This window comes from Columba livia, chromosome 1 (assembly GCF_036013475.1).
Source record: "Columba livia isolate bColLiv1 breed racing homer chromosome 1, bColLiv1.pat.W.v2, whole genome shotgun sequence".
Lineage (NCBI taxonomy): Eukaryota > Metazoa > Chordata > Aves > Columbiformes > Columbidae > Columba > Columba livia.
Window position 1 is genome coordinate 100,152,746 of NC_088602.1, and position 19,512 is coordinate 100,172,257.

Consider the following 19,512-nt stretch of genomic DNA (forward strand, 5'->3'; position numbering starts at 1 on the left):
TCAGTTAGGTTATGGTTGGACTCGGCGATCCTGAGGGTCTCTTCTAACCAAAATAATCCTGCGATTCTATATTGTCTTTCCACAGGGAAAGCCCTGTGGGCTAAGCTCCCCATGCCTCATCCTGGACCACTTCTTCCTAATTTGGACCCCAGCTTGTGGGGAAGGATTCAACTCTTCACTTGAATTCTCAGATTTTTAAACGTAATGGGGAAGTTTTTAAAGCCTGGCTGCAGGAAGCTGTGCCAGCAGGCCCCCTGCTCAGCAGCAGAAGCATCCTGCGTCCTCACCAGACCCAGGCCGAGCAAGGGCCACATGGGACATGTGGGTTGGAGGGGACCACTGCCCCATGGAGCAGCAAGGATGCTCCCAGGGCAGGGGAAGGGAAATTGTCATTCATCTGTTCACTCTTTGAGGGCTTTCCTCCGACAGGGAGCACCTGCCTGCACTGCATCTCACCACCCTGAGGAGAACCAGGTGGCCGTGATGACCGTGGATGGGCTGTCAGGGCAGGACAGCCACTGAACTGAGAAGTCACTGCGAATTTTGCATTTACACCAATGCGTATCTCACTGAAAATGCCAACAAGTAAACAGGAGCAATGGGGAAGGGGTGCTGTTGTCTGGTGATCATTCCCTGTGGTGCCAATGGGTTAAGCAGTGAAGGGGAGACAGCAGGCACACACAACCCTCTGCCACTTGGACACCAAACACCTCTCAGACAGTAAAATCACCACATGCAGACAACCAAGCAGCCAAGTCATGTTCCACCTTGTCAAGCCCTACGACACATTCAGCTAAAGGTAGTAGCCAGCGTTAGTGCATCTCCGTTGCCTTCCTAAGCATCACATCCAGGGACAAATGAGGCACTGGTCTTTTCATACGCTTCGCTTCAGCTCCTTAATGAGTAAGAAGTTGATTCTATTGCACTAACCCAAGCAAATTATGAATGGCCTTTCATTTCAAAGCAGCCAGCTCCAGTGTTCACCAGTGCAGGGTTGCCTCCTGTTTGTGACCATCCTGCTGCCTGCATTGTCAAACAATGTCGTTTTAGAACAACATTCATCTGAAGTGGATTATTATTGGGTTGACTACCCCTTGGGGTGTAATGAAAAGCATTCATTAATTCTCAGGGCAGGAGGGCTAATTACTTTTTTATAAAAAAGAGTGCTAATTGCCAATAACTTTTTCATTGGATGGGTCTCACAGAGATTATTTTGATTGGCTTTTTGATTTCCTTTTCACATTGTACCACTTAAAAATGCGTAGTCCAAACAAGTGGGGAGCATCTGGGTTATCCAGATAAGCACTGGGAAGAAACCCCACCATTGCAAAGACCACCGGACTACACCACTGTATGCTCAGTTCAGTGCTCAAGCTTGCTGTGGTGCCAGCCAGGATTTTCTGAGTCTCATACCTTAACGCTGCCTCGTGCTTCCACACAGCACGTGGAGACCTGTTTTCCGTACTCCCCCGAGGCACGGCATTGATTTTGGCAGGCTGTCAGTGCCAGGGCGGCACTGGGAGCGCACAGGGCTTGGGCTGGTTTCCCGCAGGACTGAATTCCACCTTGCCGGCAGGGAGGAGGCAGATCCTGGCCCTGCAAATACCAGCTTTGCATGGAGTCAAATGGGGTGACACACAGCAATAACCCACAGGCTCAATGTACCAGTTCCTATACTTGAGAAGGGGTCATTCATCTGACATTTGGGTCATAACAAACTCCAGCATGAAGAAAATTCTCAGCAATGTTTTATTTGCTTTTAATTACAAATAACTACAGGGCTGAAGATACCAAACAATCAACATAAGCACTAACCAGTTCTTTTGAGCAAGCAATAACTTATATAGGGCAACAAAGATGATTAAGGGAGCGGAGCATCTCCCTTACGAGGAAAGGCTGAGGGAGCTGGGTCTCTTTAGCTTGGAGGAGACTGAGGGGTGACCTCATTAATGTTTATAAAGGATGAGTGTCACAAGGATGGAGCCAGGCTCTTGTCGGTTGACATGCAATGGTAGAACAAGGGGTAATGGGTTGAAACTGGAACACAAGAGGTTCCATTTAGATTTGAGAAGAAACTTCTTCTCATTGAGGGTGACAGACACTGGAACAGGCTGCCCAGGGAGGTTGTGGAGTCTCCTACTCTGGAGACATTCAAAACCCACCTGGACACGTTCCTGTGTAACCTCATCTAGGTGTTCCTGCTCTGGCAGGGGGATTGGACTAGATGACCTTTCGAGGTCCCTTCCAATCCGTAATATTCTGTGATTCTGTGATATGACATTAAAGGTAAATCCCACAGAAGAACAGTAAAGCCCATGGGAGCCAGAGTAGGAAACTACCAGTGTCAAACCGCTCCTGCAAAGCCTCAGGTAGTGCCAGGGATTGACACTGGCCAGGAACTTCATCATATGTGCACGGTGGTAGCTTCTAGCATTTGGACACCTACAGACTCCCCCAGAAGGCTGCTCTCACCATCAGCACATAAGAGGTGTCTTGGCAGGCAACCATCCTCTCGGGAACATACCGCAAACTGCAGGGCTGAGTTACCAAGCCTGCTCAGCTTGGAGCTGGAGGTTGCTGCACCGCCGTGTCAGACACATGATCAGGTTGAAATATTTCCCATTTCAAACCCTTTTCAGTGAAAACAATAGAAGTGCTTATGTATTTTGCTCCTTATTGTCCCCCTACCCCACCCCAGCAATTCTACTGGGCATCACATTTTCTGGTTCCCAAGGAGATAAAGCAAAGTACAGCTTCCATGCAAGCCAGAAAGTTGAACTTGTGTCCCCTCTGCAAATAATTGCAAGTTTAAAAATACTGATGTTTTTTGCTTGGATGAATAATCTCCATTTTAAGAATAGACAGGGCTTTCAAAAATGACTTTACACTTCCGAGTACCCTGAGAGGTTTTGAAAGGGCTGGATTCCCAAAAGGTAGATTGCTTGGCACTATCTGAAAGCTAGCGTACTTTGGAAATACCTCCAAGGGGTTGCCTGAAATCTACCGCTCCTCAAAGTCTTGGCCAAGACACTGTGTTATATGAGTATGGTGAATAAAAAAATATCATTTTGGTGATTTAGTAGTTGAATTTGGAATGTACATCACATTAGGAAGGAGTTACACTGTTGCGTAACGCACCAGGGATGTTATATGTGTGTGTGTGCGTATATACACTCCCCAGTTATCGATTACACGAAGGACCGCAATCTAAAATAAGTACTCGGTGTCACCTAAAGATGGCTTCAGCAGACACCAAAAATAGCCACACTGCAGTTACCACGGAGCAGAACAGACTCCGGAGCTTGAGGAGCTGCTGCCTCAGCACAGCTTGCTTTTCATGAGCTTGCACATACCAAGTATCTTGCGTGATGCCGGACAAAAATGAAATGTCATTTAAATAAAAAGTTTCCTGGCTGCAGCAGGAACAGGTGCAATGACAAGCAAAAGGCAAAAGCAACAGCTTTTTTCTTCAAAATTAGGCTAGGCTGATAAAAGCAGCTTGCAGAAAGTTGACCAGGATTTACGTGTTTCGAGCGCAAAACACTTTTACTTACAAAAAAGCAGAAGTGCCATTTGTATGCCAAATCATGAAGATTTCTATTTTTACCATACATGTTCATATTGAAGCAGCCCTAACTTGGCCCTGGTAGAAATCTGACATCCCGATCAATTCTGTGCCTCCAGTGGGATGCCAGGTAGTTTATGCACAGGACTTGGCTGACAGCAAATTAATTTTCTAATCTTGAAACTATCATAAAGAGTAATGAGTCATTAAAGTCAAGGGGAAGAGCCACAGAAGGCAAGATCATTTTAGCCCCTGCATTGTATTCTCTGAGGGGCAACATGCTGAAATACCATAAGTAGTCCTGCAAAGCCAGTCTCTGCAGCAGTGCTTGCCCAAGAATGGCGGCAGCCAGACAGGGCCCCCTGCATGGCCACCTGCTCCCAGGGCTGCAGTTTGATGCCGCTGTGAAAATTCGCCTTCACAGCGAGATGTTATACTCTTGACAGTGCTTGGGGCTGTCCTCCTCAGCAAAGGCAAGCCCTGGGACGCAGCTCAGGATGGGATGCACGTGCCAGCTAAGGTGCACCTTGCAGCCAAACCAAGGTAGCAGCTCACCAGGACCAAAATGCGGTGGTTTCAGTGTCCCTTCCTCCTCCCACGGTCCCGCTCCATCTCCCACTCTCCTCATCCACCAGCCATGCCCAGTTCCTCCCACCCCTCTGGGGACTCATCCGGTTACCCCATCACCCACTTTAACTCCCAAACCTGCCCACCCTTCATAGAATCATAGAATACTTTGGGTTGGAAGGGACCTTCAGAGGACATCTATCCCACCCCCCCTGCCGTGAGCAGGGACATCTTCAACTAGATCAGGTTGCTCAGAGCTCCATCTGGCCTGGCCTGGAATGTCTCCAGGGATGGGGCATCTACCCCCTCTCTGGACAACCTGGGCCAGTGTTTCACCACCCTCATTGTAAAACATTTCTTCCTCATATCTATCCTGTATTCCTCCTTTAATTTAAAACCATTACCCGTTGTCCTAAAGTAACAGGCCTTCTTTTGCCCGGCTTGGGTCTGATGATTGCAGTGAATGCAGTTTGCTCAGGGCGGGATCAGGCAGCCAGATCCAGCCCAGCAGAGCAGAAGCCAGCCCCTCTGCCCCTGATTTCAGTTTGTGCTGGTGGGTGAACCTCAGCCCCCGCAGCAAAATCCCCCGGTACCCATGGAAGCTTCACCTCTGCAGGGAAAGCGCTGCACATTTGTGCCCGGCTGACATCAACCCACACTCAGCAGCTCAGGCTTTGTTTACTTTCCACTGACCACTTTGCTTCTCCGTCCAGGAGGGAAGCATGGAAGGGCAGGGATGCTGCGCCCAGGGCAGGGGATGCCACAGTGCCAGCTAGTGCAACACTCCCCCCAGAGCTGCTGCCTGGCCCTGGCCCCAGCCAGGGAGATTTCACCAGGGAAGCCCTTGGCAGGTCCTTCACTAGCCTGATCCTCTCTACGGATGCTGTCAAGAGCCCAATTAACACACCTACCCCATAGAAGCAGGAATGCTGCTGGGTTGAGGGCAACAATGGAGCACGGACTGAAGGGCTTTGCTGAATGGGCTTTAAATTCAGGGGCTTACGCCATAAAGCTGAGCACATGCTTTATTGAATGGGGATGGGCAAGCTGGAGCAGTTTGGGGGCCTGCTGACCTGTCACCCAACATCAGCATCCTGAAAAGAAACAGCTCTTCACACAAACAACTCTTTCTTTTGGGTGAAAAAAAAAAAAAAAAGAAAAAAAGAAAGAAAGGAAAAAAAATACAGGAAAGAAAATTGAGGAGAGGCTGGTGCTTTTCCACTTTGGAAGGCTGGTGGTGGCTACTGAGGGAGGGGCTGGCAGCTTCATCCCCCAGCTCCCCTGCATGGGGCAGGGGAAACCCACCTGGGGATGAATAGGGAAGGGAAAGTGGAGTGGCTGGTGGGCCAGTTCTTTCTGGTGTGGGAAAACATCCCCCTGTGAACTTCCTGTGGGAGATGGGCATTGCTCCAGCATCGTGTAGCCCCAGCAACCGAGCGAGTGGCTGCAACTGTGAGCCTTCAGAAGGAACTGCGAATGTGAGCGCTGCAACCTGTACCAAGTGGCTTTGTCCTCAGCAAAGTACACGCAAACTGCCCAGCATTTATGCAGGACTTGTATTGGTGTTCTCCATGTTTAAAGATGGCCCTCTCCCTCATGGCAGATGCTATGTTGAGGGCAGATTTAAATTTGCGGACGAGCTTCCTCTTCTCTTGTTTAAAAATCTCTATTTCTCTTCCTTGCTCTGGAAGTGCTCTCTGAATGAAGCTAAAGATGCCACACGGGGTTTTTTAAGACATGCTGCCCTCAGCATGTGCTGACAGGGTTTTGCTCCTGGGGCTACAAGCCCTTCCACAGCTGTGGGTGAGGGTGTACAAGCCACGCCACCACCACCCAAAAGTTCATCATGAGCTGGTGCTGGAGGCACCACACAGGGCAGCTCCCCCGGGATGCAGTAACAAGGTGGGAGGCACTGATGGCTGGACAGACAGACGGAGGACAGGCTGGGACTCTGGCAGCAGTACGGGCTGTGTGGACATGGGCACTGTGCAGCTTGTCCACAGGCTGGAGTCCACAGGGCTTCCCTCCTCGAGTCTTCTTCTCTGGCCATGTTGGCAATGTAAGGGCTTGGTCTAAAACTTCCAGGTTTAAGCTTTCATGGGCTTCCCATCAGATGTCCAACACTTGAAGTATTCAAAGGAGAAAAATGTAAGTGCCTGCCTTTCCACAAATGCAGCAAAGATGGCTATTACCCACCATCCTCAACCCCAAATCCCTCTTCTCCCCACCCTTGCCAAGATCTGAGAGAAACTCTTGATGCCAAAACCACGTGCAGCACTAAGGATGGGATAATTAAACACTGCAGATCGTTAGCAGTCACAAGAAGAAAAATTGCAAAGCAGAGGGTATGTATTTGTCACGTGGTGAAACCAGCTGTGGAAGGTTTTTCTACAAGTTCTGAAACAATTCCAGCTCTTTATCTTTTTTTCCAAGGGTAGTAACATTTTTCTGTCACAAGCAAGTTAGCTGCTAAAATATGCATAAAGACATGTCACTCCAAGCTGTGCCCTTGCGTTTCATGTTCGCTTCCCCCTTTGAAAGAGTTTTGTTATGACTAAAGAATGAAAAGGAAGCAGCTACAAATTTGTAATGGTTCCATTTATTAATACGTATATCACAAATACTCACAATATCAATGCATTCTCGTTGGCATGCTAGACAGAGGCATTATTAAAAAAGTCTTATTTTTTTAAAAAGGTTTTAAACTTTTGCTTTCCCCCAAAAATATTTCATATGCCTGTTCTTTTGTGATTGTGTGTGTGTGTGTGTCTTTATTTAGATTTGATTCAACAATGTATTTGGTGGCTGCAACCTCAATGCAAAAAGAAAGAAAAAGAAAGAACAGGAAAAAAGTATGAAGGCCGCAGTACAGCACAGTTCAATTAGTTCGTAACTACCTAATAAAAATAAAGGAAGCAAAATTCCTGCCTTCACAGTAAGCAACAACACAGCTTAATAACAGTATTACACAGGATCAGGTTCAGAGGCAAAATGCACTAGACAAAGCCTACCGGGATACGCACTAGGCATACAACACTGAGTAAGAATCAAAGATGTAGAAGAACATCAGGAATAACGGTTCCCTTCAAGCACAACATTTTAACATAATTTTCAAGTATCTTTATGTTATGTTACTGATTCCTTTTTTTTTTTTAAGGGAAGAGGGGGCAGGCGCAGGGCAGGGGGAAAGGATGAAAAACCTTAGTAAAGCAATAAACAAGAAAGTAAGATAAAACCAAAAGAATATATATTTCATATACCGGTTTATATGAATGTGTGCAACACTTATTAACCATGGTGAAAGGCTAATTATGCCCTCCAGTCACTACATGCACAGCCCGATCAATGCTGTTAATGAATTACCTTTGTTAACTTACGATGCAACTACTGTGTGACCAAGAACATACATACGGTGCCGCCCTACGCCCAGCCGCGGGGATGGGGTCGGGGTCCAGAGGCCGAGGGGACCCGGCTGCTGTCGGTGGCACGGCGGTACTTCACAGAATGGTACACTACACATGAGACAGAATTCGGGAGGTGGGGTGCGAGTGCGCGCACGTGCTCGTGTCGGGGTGTGGGTGTGCGTGCGTGCGTGCGAGAGACAGTGTGTGCTATAACATTCGTTTCAGTCTTTCTCCAATTCTGCAGCTCCTGGTCTTGGGACAGGCTCTGGGCTTCGCGCTCTGAAAGACTGGGGTGGGGATGATAAAAGAAAAGAAGTGGGTTGCTTTGGTCACTAACAGCGGGGATATTTTTCAAGAAGAAAACCAAGATGACAAAATATGCAACAGTATGCTTCCCTGGTGTTGTTTTTTTATTGTTTTTTCCCCCCACCGAAGAGAATATTGCAATGAAAAACCCAAAGCAAAGTATTCCGTGGGAAGACTTAATTTTCCATGAACATGCTGAACATCTGAAACTTGCCTGCTGTCTTCAGCAGAAGCAGCACAGCCATGACAATATACAGGAACATATATAGCGTACCGCATAGAAAGCAGGGAAAGCTCACCTTGTTACACCATCTCATACTGGTTAGCAGTAATAAACCGGGACAGACAGCATGCCAGCAGCATCCCAATCAACTGTTCCGGACAAGAATAAAAGTAGAATAGAAGTTAGATTAAATGAACTCAGAGCAAAGGAGGGACCATGGTAAGCAAAGATTTCATGTTCTGGAGTTACTATGCACAGCATATTTATGCCCTGTTTTAAGGACCATTCTCATCAGAAAAATAGCATTAAAATCTCCCATCTTTCTTCGTCAGATCTTCCTCTTGACTGTTATCAGGGTGTATTTATTTGATAGACAGCATGTCTTTTTACCGCTTTTCAAACCCGTCGTCACTGCCTGGCCACGTCAGACATGGATGGGTGCACTGGGGGGGGGTACCAGCACCCTACTAGCTGCAGGTTACTTGCAAGCTCCACCTGGGTCCCTCGCCACCACTGAGAGCCAGCAGCCCCCTTCACTTTGTTAACAGCGTGCCAGGGAAAAGCTTCCAAATGCCCCAGAGTGGTTATGCTTTCGTTATAAATGATGCAGCACCGGAGAAATGAGCGTTATAAATCTGGAAATAAATTTTAAAAATGTCTTTCGCTGTTCCCTGGGCTGTCACTCAGATTATTGAAAACAGATCCCTGGCTTCCACTTGTCAATAAGCACTCAGTCATTTCAACGTTTTGCCTATAGCAGTTTGTTAGCATCTCCTGCATATGCCAACAGCGTTAATATACCATAAATAATTCAACCTTGCTTTTCTCATTTGGATGAGTCAATTAATTAACTCATGAGCGTATCCAGATTGTTACAGCTCATCCCTGGCTGCAGAGGTGAGGCAAGATGGCCATCCCTGCAAAGGGACCAGCCTCCCCTGGACCTGGCTCCAAGTGAGGGCTGCCACAGCTGCTCCAGATGTGCCCATGGGCCACCACCTCTGCCCATCTCCTGCTGCCGCTGGCAGAGCGCATTGTCGGAGGAACAGTGCTTAAGGAGGGGGATCACAACCTTTTGGCAGCAACGGAGCTCCCTCAGACCAGCAGAGCACACGTAGGTAACGCCTGGCTGGCTGCTCATCCCAACTGGCTCCTTCTTCTATTTCACGCTTGGGATTGCGTGTCCTTTCCCCTAGACCGCCAGTGCTCCCTGTTAACGTGATCATCATCAAAATATACATCTTCTCTACTAGCCAATTGCTTGATTTGGGTTGGCATCAGCTCAGAGCAAGACTGAGCCAGGGTACATCAAATCCGGATAAACTGTTTTCTGCTCCTAAGATGTCACATTCCTGGTCAGGCCATGCTTCATTTGCCAGAAATTTGCTCCCTTTCCTGTTCCAGAACAGTTCTGGGTATCTCAAAAGGACACAGTCACCTTTAAAGCAGGCTGAACCCCCTCTGTCCCCCACGTGCACCTCCCGATTTTGGCACCAAATACCAAGGATGACAGTGCCTTGGTTTTAACTAGAGGTGGGGCACAGATACCACTCCTGACCAACCTCCAAAAAAACCCTAAGCTTCTAGGTTTTGGGGTCTGTATTTTCATGGTTGCCCAAAGATATGTGGGTGCAAAAAAACCCTCCTCAGCTTTTGAAAATTTCACTTGATACCAAGAAGATATTTTAGCTATCTGGTTGCCTTTTCTACTAAACTTCTCTAGATGGGTGCTCAAGCAGGAAACTTATCACAGTATCACAGTATGTTTGGGATTGGAAGGGACCTCAAAAGATCATCTAGTCCAATCCCCCTGCTGGAGCAGGAACGCCTAGGTGAGGTCACACAGGAACATGTCCAGGCGGGTTTTGAATGTCTCCAGAGAAGGAGACTCCACAACCTCCCTGGGCAGCCTGTTCCAGTGCTCTGTCACCCTCACTGAGAAGAAGTTTCTTCTCAAATTTAAGTGGAACCTCTTGTGTTCCAGCTTGATCCCATTACCCCTTGTCCTATCATTGTTTGCCACCAAGAAGAGCCTGGCTCCATCCTCGTGGCACTCACCCTTTACATATTTATAAACATTAATAAGGTCACCCCTCAGTCTCCTCCAAACTAAAGAGACCCAGCTCCCTCAGCCTTTCTTCATAAGGGAGGTGCTCCACTCCCTTAATCATCTTCGTTGTCCTACGCTGGACCCTCTCCAGCAGTTCCCTGTCCTTCTGGAACTGAGGGGCCCAGAACTGGACACAATATTCAGATGGGGTCTCACCAGGGCGGAGTAGAGGGGAAGGAGGACCTCTCTCGATCTACTAGCCACCCCCCTTCTAATACACCCCAGGATGCCATTGGCCTTTCTGGCCACAAGGGCACAGTGCTGGCTCATGGTCATCCTGCTGTGCACCAGGACCCCCAGGCAGCTGGAGTGCTTACACACTGTGGCAGGATGCAAACTCCCCTCTCTCCCCCTCCCCCCTTCCTCATGGAAGGACTAGACACATCTCCCTCTCTCTCTGCTACTTGAGGCTAACAGCTTCTTTTGTTTGGCCCCAGAGCACCCTGGCCAGGGCCATCAGGAGAAGGGAGTGCCGAGGCACACTGAGCCGCTGGGTGCTGAGGAGCTAGGGAGCCGCTGGGTGCCTGCGGCCAGTGTGGGGGATGTTTGGAGGCTTCAGGGGCACCCCACAGCCAGTGTGGGGGTGCAGAGAAGCTTCTGGAATGCCCACAGTCATATCTGATCAGCCTATAAAAACACGGGATTCTCGTCGAGACTCCGCCCATTGTCGTGGGTCTCTCGGAGCACAAGTGAGATGCTGCCGCCGAGAGCCCCGCCCTGGGATGGAGACTCCGCTTGCCTTGCCGCCACAGGTGTGAGTAAAAGTAACACTCTCAGGATTGTGAGTGTATTTATACTTTCCGTGCACATACGCACATGTAACTGTCTGTGCTCAATATGAGCACGTGTAAAATTAATCCTCACATAATCACGGGTGTATTTTCCTCCCGTGCTTCCACATAAGCATGTGTAACTTTCCGTGCACATTTGCACACGTGTACTTTCCATGCTTAATACAAGCACGTGTACTTTCCGTGCACATTTGCACACGTACTTTCTGTGCTCAATATGAGCACATGTATAAATTACTTCCTCGCACAATCGCGAGTGTATTTTCCTCCCGTGCTTTCACATAAGCACGTGTAATACTCCGTGCACATTTGCACGTGTATTAACACTCGCAGGATTGTGAGTGTATTATAAATCTACCCTCGCATAATCGCGAGTGTACTAACTTTCCGTACTCAATACGAGTACGTGTATCTCTTTAAAATCCCGCACCGTGTTCAGGCAAGTGTGTACTCCTCCCGGACTCAGAGATGGCTCCGCCATTGTTGTGGTGAAGCCATGTGCATGCACTCTGTGGACTGCCTGTTGTGTTAGTTGCTGCCCCTTAATAATTTTCCTCAACTGAACCTGTATTTAAGTCACTTTTGGAGTGCTAAAACCCTGTTTCTCACCGGTTTAATAAAAGTTGGTTTGGACCCTGTTGTCCCTTAAACTAACCTTGGGGTGCCTCCGTGACACACACTCACTCAGGACACCATGGACTGGTGACGGTGAGGATGTATACGTATTCAGGCTGAACTTTAAATTTTCACACTTAAATGTTCCAGTCACCAGGAGGATGATTTTATCAATTTGGCCATTTGAGGAGCGTTGCTGAAAACCCACTACATTCTGCAGGTTTATCAGAGAGTCTTTAACACTTCCACCACTTACTCGTGTGATGTTTCATGAGCTCAGTTCAATTTAGGATAATTTCCCACAACACATCCCTGATATATGTTTCTTCATGCTCTGACAGGCAGAACAGACTAAGTGCCTCTGGATGGTCCTGTCCCACTGCTTCGCTATCCCTTTTCTGTGTTTGTGGTACCCTTCAGCCTTCTCTCACCTTCCTCAGCTGGTCTCAGAGCTTACTTCTCCACCTTACTGCATTTTTCATTAAGATGAACTTCACCATGTATTTCGCTATTTATTTCCTATTCCTATTTATTTTCACTGAGCAAATTCCATAGAATCATAGAATGTCCTGAGTTGGAAAGGACCCACAAGGATCATCGAGTCCAACTCCTGTCCCTGCACAGGACAACCCCACAGTTCACACCATGTGTCTGAGGGCTTGTCCAGTCTCTTCTTGAACACTGCCAGGCTTGGGGCCGTGACACCTCCCTGGGGAGCCTGTTCCAGTGCTGCACCACCCTCTGGGGGAAGAACCTTTTCCTCATGTCCAACCTAAACCTCCCCTGGCACATCTTCCTGCCATTCCCTTGGGTTCTGTCACTGATCACCAGAGAGAAGAGCTCAGCGCCTGCCCCTCCTCCTCCCCTTGTGAGGAAGCTGTAGCCTCATGAGGTCTCCCCTCAGTCTCCTCTTCTCCAGACTGAACAGACCCAGTGACTTTAACTGCTCCTCATGCAGCTTCCTCTCCAAACCCTCCACCAGCTTTGTAGCCCTACTACGGACACTCTCCAGTAGCTTTATGTCCTTTTTATCCTGTGTTGTCCAGAACTGCACACAGTGCTCCAGGTGAGGCCGCACCAGTGCAGAGCAGAGCGGGACAATCACCTCCCTCGCCCGGCTGGCAATGCTGTGCTGGATGCACACAGGACACGGGTGACCCTCTTGGCTGCCAGGGCACACTGCTGGCTCGTGTTCAACTTGCCATCCACCAGAACCCCCACATCTCTCTCTGCAGAGCTGCTTTCCAGCATCTCATCCCCCTGTCTGTATGTACAGCCAGGGCTGCTGTGTTCTAGGTGCAAAATCTGGCACTTAATCCAATCCAGACCCAAATCAGTTCCTCCCTCATCCTACAATGGCCAACAAGGTATATACATTCAAGTTTACTGTTGTGATTGTTTTTTCTTTTCTTTTTCTTTTCTTTTTTCTTTTCTTTTCCTTTCCTTTTCTTTTTCCTTTCATTTCCTCTTTTCTTTTCTTTTCTTTTCTTTTCTTTTCTTTTCTTTTCTTTTCTTTTCTTTTCTTTTCTTTTCTTTTCTTTTCTTTTCTTTTCTTTTCTTTTCTTTTCCTTTCTCTTTTCTTTTCTTTTCTTTTCTTTTCTTTTCTTTTCTTTTCTTTTCTTTTCTTTTCTTTTCTTTTCTTTTCTTTTCTTTTCTTTTCTTTTCTTTTCTTTTCTTTTCTTTTCTTTTCTTTTCTTTTCTTTTCTTTTCTTTTCTTTATGTCTGTACCATGACTTACCTATTATTTCCCATCAAGAGCATCCAGATTACAACCATCATTGTTCCTGGACACAATCTGCTGCTTGTATCACATTTACCAGGGAAATATGCTGCAGCCTGTACAAATAGCAAGCCATGGGCTTTTCTTCCACCCTTCAGCTGTAACAGCCTTCCTCAGCTACCTTTAATTAGAGATTCTTCTGATTTACACAGGCTGTCACTCTAATAATCAGTGTGTCTAAGCTTTGTAGCATTTGCAGGCATGTGACAAGGTTTTGATTTAATCAAGTCACTCCAAAGACAAACGGCAGGTTACACATTAATGTATCTTTCTGATTTTTGGCCCACTTGTTAATCCTTGGCTCTAACCATATGCTGTTTTATGCATTTAAGTGGTTATAGTAGATAATGTTAAACTTCTATCTTTCAAAAATAATGGCATGCATATTGAGCCATTGCATACACATTGTATACAGCATTTCTAGCTGTTACCAGGATATAGCAGAGCTATAATAAATATCTTAGAAGTAGTTTGAACAAATGTGTAAAACCATGTCTTTTCCAAGGTGTGCAGTCTTCCACATTTAACCACAAGAGCACTGTCCCTCCTGTAGTCAAGAAGCAATACCGTTTAAAGTTGCTGAATTTTCCTCATGGTGCTCTTTCATTACAAACGTAACTACAGTCCTCTGTATTTAAATCAGGTTAGAGGCTCCCAGTGTGCAAACCACAAATGAGTGCTCTCCAGCCCCCTTGCTCCCTACATTTGCTGGATCACTTGCATCTTCTGCTCTTCAGATGGGAGGAAGCCCCTTATCCTATTCTGCAGCAGGTCCCCACAGCTCCTTTGAAAAACCTGAGGAATCAGCATAAAAGGATTCCTGCAAATAAACTAGCTGCTAGAAGTTGCATTCATTTCTCTTCATTCCCATTGTCTCTCAAGTGCCTCATCTCAACTTTTATCCACTTACTCATTTTCTAAATTTTTATTTTATAGTCCCAGTTTTTTGAGTGCTAAGATGCCAGACTTCTTTCTGCATTTGTATTCTCTCTCAGTTTTTCCCCTTCTTCTAAGATTATGGTAGTCTTCCAAACTATTCTATGGAAAACTGAGAGTTTGCCTTGGAAAATCTGGTCTTGCCACAGGAAACTTGACAAATTAGAGCACTGGGGAACCCACATCCCTCAGGTGTGTGTCCTGTACTACCATCCTGTAGGCCAAAGCTCATCTGAGAGAGCGTAATGCGGTGCCTGAGTTCTTCAGCTCTCCATGGTTTCTAGGAGTTATCTCAGGCATATCTCAGTTCTGACCATTGAAATCTATACACAGTGACTTCCTAGGAATCTTATCTCCTATCACATACATAATAACTGGTTTTTTAATATAGTTACTTTGCAGAAGTTAAAATTGACTGGAAGCTGTCCTGCATGACGTATTTCTTACAGCTTAGTAGCTGTAAGAGAAACTGAAGTGCAATTCAAATTTCATTTTATTTTGCGTCTTGGTATCTTCACCATTTCTTATTCTTTGAGAGTATTTCTGTAAATAAAAATGTGTTGAACTAACTTGGAATTCATCAGCAGATCGGGTAAGCTAAAACTGCCGTGGTGTTTTGTTTTGTTTTGTTTTAATCCATCAATGATTTACCTTGCCATCTTCTCAAAATGCAAATCACCAAGCATCCAGGTTCCCTGACCCTATTTTAGAAGGCAGAGAATCTTCTATGTCACATGTCGCTTACCTGAGTCAGCCTCTTATGCCATGGTATGCCTCTGGCACAGGTCCTATCTCCATGCTGACTCCACAGTGATTAGTATTTAGAAGCCACAAAATTAGTCTTATATTAGATTTTGAGTCACATATTGGATCCTGATACAGATGCCACTCCCTAACCCTGGTGCAAGGGGTGACTGAGGTGTAATCCTGTGCTAGGACCACATCTCAGCCTCTCTATACTGAGAGGAGCTGCAGCAGACAAGGTAGGTGATGTCTGCACCAGAACTGTGTCCACAGTCAGGCAGAGCTACTCACATTAACATTAATACAGGTAAACGCTGCGCCATAGAGAGGGACTGTAGCCACATGAGGACACATCTTCAAATGACATGAACTGTGGGTGCTCAGGAACTGGTTTTGAGCATGTGGAAGGCACCTGGGTTCCAGTCCTTCAGTACAAAAGGAATAATTTGGCCTTAACACTGCACTGAGATTCCCCTACTCAGGGACTCTACTGCAACCACAATCTATAAACCCGTCCAAACCTTGCCTCTTGTGCCCCTGCACTGCAGTTTTATCTAGGCAAAACTTCATCATCTGTGCTGCTTGCATAATTTTGTTCTCTGTTGGGCACAATAAAGCGATCATTTTGCTGCTCTGAAGAGCACCTGCTAAACTGAAATTATTCCAGCTGGAAGTCAGCATTGGCATCTAATTCCAAACACAGTCAAATTTTATTTTATTATTATTATTTCAAACCCGAGGAGCAGTGCAGACAGTGTCAGCAACACAGCAGTTTTTTTAAAACTCTGACTCTGATTGGGAGCTCTGTGCCAGGCCTATAAGATGTGTAATGCCATTACATCAACCTCCCCTATTTCTGGGAATCAGCACATTCCCCACACTAGTCAACACCTAACAAATCACATGAAGGAAAGGCATTGAGCATGCTTTACTGCAGAAGAGCAACATGATCTAATTTGTCTTTTATTTAGATTAAGCCTATTCTCGGTAGGAAGAGCGAAACCTCGCCTACAGCTGGAGCACTGCCTGGCATTACTGCCAGCCATGGTTAACCTGAAATCAAATTGTAAATACTGTCCCTAATTGGGTCCAGCAAAACAGATTAGGCAATAAATAATAACTGGCCACCTTCTATTCCTCACGCCCCGGGAGAGGTGCGTTTTTCTGCCCTGCATCCTCTCTCCCCACCTTTTTACACATTCACAAACACGCAAGCAGCTGAGTATCTACTCAGAGTGCCAAAGCCTTGCACTTACACAGGGGAGCGACGTCCCCAGCTGGCAGCAGGGCACACGCTGCCATCAGGCAGCCTGAGCTGCCAACGCCACATCAAAACATACTTCAATTTTCACTGGGAGCTGCAGCAGCACTGTGCCTCCCCCGTGCTGCTGCAGCCTGTCATGCTGGTCTCGCCTTGTGCTCAATGGCTCCTGGGGCAGAGGCCAAACTCTGCCCGCCCGCCTGTCCCTGTCCTGCTCACAAATAACTCACAGCCTAGGGTAAACATCCGGCATAAGCCAAAATACAAAGGGTTTAGAGGGGAAGCCATATGAGGAGCAGCTAAAGTCACTGGGTCTGTTCAGCCTGGAGGAGACTGAGGGGAGACCTCATGGCGGCTACAGCTTCCTCACAAGGGGAGGAGGAGGGGCAGGCACTGAGCTCTTCTCTCTGGTGACCAGTGACAGAACCCGAGGGAATGGCAGGAAGATGTGCCAGGGGAGGTTTAGGTTGGACATGAGGAAAAGGTTCTTCCCCCAGAGGGTGGTGGAGCACTGGAACAGACTCCCCAGGGAGGTGTCACGGCCCCAAGCCTGACAGTGTTCAAGAAGAGACTGGACAAGCCCTCAGACACATGGTGTGAACTGTGGGGTTGTCCTGTGCAGGGACAGGAGTTGGACTCCATGATCCTTGTAGGTCCCTTCCAACTCAGGACATTCTATGGTTCTACTAATAATTCCAGCTATAGTCTTCCTGCAGTCTCCCTCCCAGCTGCAAACAACTTTCAGGCAAGATAACATGACACTTTGCCTATCATACATACAATATACCGATTAAAGGCTTCCAGGTCCTGATTGAGGCATTTGCCCCAGCAGCATATGGATTGTAAAAATCCAGTCACCCCATTTTTCTTTTGGATAGTTTTACATGTGGCATTTAAAAAGATGCTTTATAGCCTTCTGGCTCTCTAGAAACCAAACTGAAATAAGAGCTCGGAGTTCTGTAGCAGTAATCAAGCCATAATCAAGGTTGGAGGAGATCAAGACAACCGTGACCATTCAACAAGAACTAGAATAGCTTATTAAAAACAGACAAACAAACCAACCTCCCTCTGCTCCACGCACCAACAACTCCAGACTGATGGCTTCACCGCTTCTGTATCCTGAAGACCTGACACCCATGCACACGCTCTGGATGCTGGCAGTATGACAAACCAAAGTTTATGTACATGAAACACGCTGACAGGCCAAATCATGGGCTTCTCACATCTAACACCTAGGCTAGAGGGCATCAGGTTTCCAGATTTGCCCAAGGCAGAGCAGTCAGCTGGTCTGAGCCCAAACGGTTTTAGGGCTCCCTCGGGTTGTATGCATGTTGACCGAGAAGATGTGGTGGCCATTTTCCACATGGCTTGGGGACAGTTACTCTGGAGAACCTGGAGGCCATTGTAACTGCTGAGCAAACTAAAACTCAAGAGAGATGTGACTAAACCACCACGCAGCCAAGCACAGGGCTGACCACATGGGGCAGCAGGGGCAAGAGGGCAACCACAGCCCTCCCATTAATTCACTTGTCCACCACCAGCAACAGCACTGCCAAATCTCTTGTTTCCAGTGCAGCACAGTGTAAACCTACAGCTTGCAAACTGAACTCATGAGTTTTAAGAAGAAGTCAAATAATTTTTCCTAGCATCTCATTTTTATCCAGCCACTTGATAAACATAAGTCATTCAACAGACATATTCATATTTTCAGTGTTGCCTCAGGACACTGATTTTTAATACTGTGTGAATTTAGCAAACGAAAATTGCATTATAGTTTTTGAATATGATGTTTGCAGTTGTACCATGTGCTCTCTGCAGAGAGAAGGCAGATTGCCTCTCGGGTAAAAGTGGTTCAGGCATCATACACGTCGCTGTGCATTTCTGCTGAACCATTTTGCAAGCACTTTTGCATTGCCCATGTTTCCCTCTCCCTCATTTTTGCATGTTTCCAGGAGAGCCCTTGCTATCACACATGAAGTGACAAGTACAAAGGAGCATCTTGTTGAAAGACAGAGCTGTTTTCCTGCCCCTTCTTGATCAGAAGATTCTGACCAGACCTTTAGTTTCCCCAAGTCCTATCTAGGTAAAGGCAGTTTGAATATGAGGGAGCAGTAAACACCTTCTCAGCTCTCCTCTTGTCCCTCCCATGCCAAACTGCTTTTGGTGCAGGCAGGGAGCTGGTTCAACAATCTGATTTTGGCAGATCTCTGCTCAGTGTTCAGTTCTGAAAGGAAAAAAATAAATAAAATCTGTCATTCAAACCAGGTGCCCCCTCCAGGCTCCAGGTGCAGGATGGGGAGGCCTGAAGATACACTCCTATTTGAATTCTAGACTCCTTTAACTAATAATAAGAGTGCTTAGAAGATAGAAGCCTATCCAAACAATGGATAAGCTATTTGTCTTCTTAGCTGTTTATGCTCCATTTAAGCCAATGTTTTATTAGGTTAACCTCTGTTTGACCCAGTGGAGGGACAAGTTGTTTTCCTTGAGCTAGTCATTAGCTGAACCGTAACTGATATTCCCAAGGAGAAACTTCATTTAAGTTGAAAATAAGAAAATCAATGAACAGATGACCTCAGGACTAACGAGCATGCTGAGTTCAGTCCCTTTCCATAATCCTTCCTTCCTTGAAGTCCGGGTAAAGAAAAAGAGAGAGAGGGATAAAAAGGGGGGAAGGGAAGCGTTTATGCACTTACCTGTGAGAACGCAATCCCAAAAGCCACTCCAGCTATGATTCCCATATTTGTCTCCATAAAACTGGTCACCAAGTCATAACAGCCCTGAAAAACAAAGATAATCATTCCTTGTATTGACCTTCCCTGCCATTAATGCATACATAGAAATTTCTCAATTAAAATGGACTTGGGCTAGACAATGTTTTTGCTGTAATTTCCAACAATGTCACCTTTTTATTTAATAGCAATTCTGAGTGAATGATGGAAAGTGGTGGCAAAACAAGTTCTTTTTAAGAACTAATGCATTTCAATACTTTTAAAAGCTAAATGTGATGTCGGACTCATTTTTATAGGTCTTATTGAAGTCAGTTTGTATTGTTTTAAATATGTTAATATAGCTTTGACCCGAAATAAAATCACTAACAGCATATGGTAATGTTATAATACAACAGAGATATCAAAAACTAATAAATGATGCTGATCTCCTAATACTCTGGATCTTTAATACCAGCATGCTTCAGGTGTCCAGTGAAGC

At 46.4% G+C, this 19,512-nt stretch overlaps 1 protein-coding gene across 1 annotated transcript in view; it reads right to left on the reverse strand.

Annotated features, from left to right (window-relative positions):
• Positions 1 to 6,715: 6,715 nt before the first annotated feature.
• TSPAN7 (tetraspanin 7) overlaps positions 6,716 to 19,512 on the reverse strand; it is a 106,065-nt gene continuing 93,268 nt past the window's right edge. The window contains exons 6-8 of the mRNA XM_065070380.1: positions 18,999 to 19,082; positions 8,142 to 8,214; positions 6,716 to 7,823 (exon numbers count right to left, since the gene is read on the reverse strand). Coding sequence (XP_064926452.1) covers positions 8,146 to 8,214; positions 18,999 to 19,082 — 153 coding nt within the window. The 3' untranslated portion in view covers positions 6,716 to 7,823; positions 8,142 to 8,145. The remainder of the gene's footprint in view (positions 7,824 to 8,141; positions 8,215 to 18,998; positions 19,083 to 19,512) is intronic.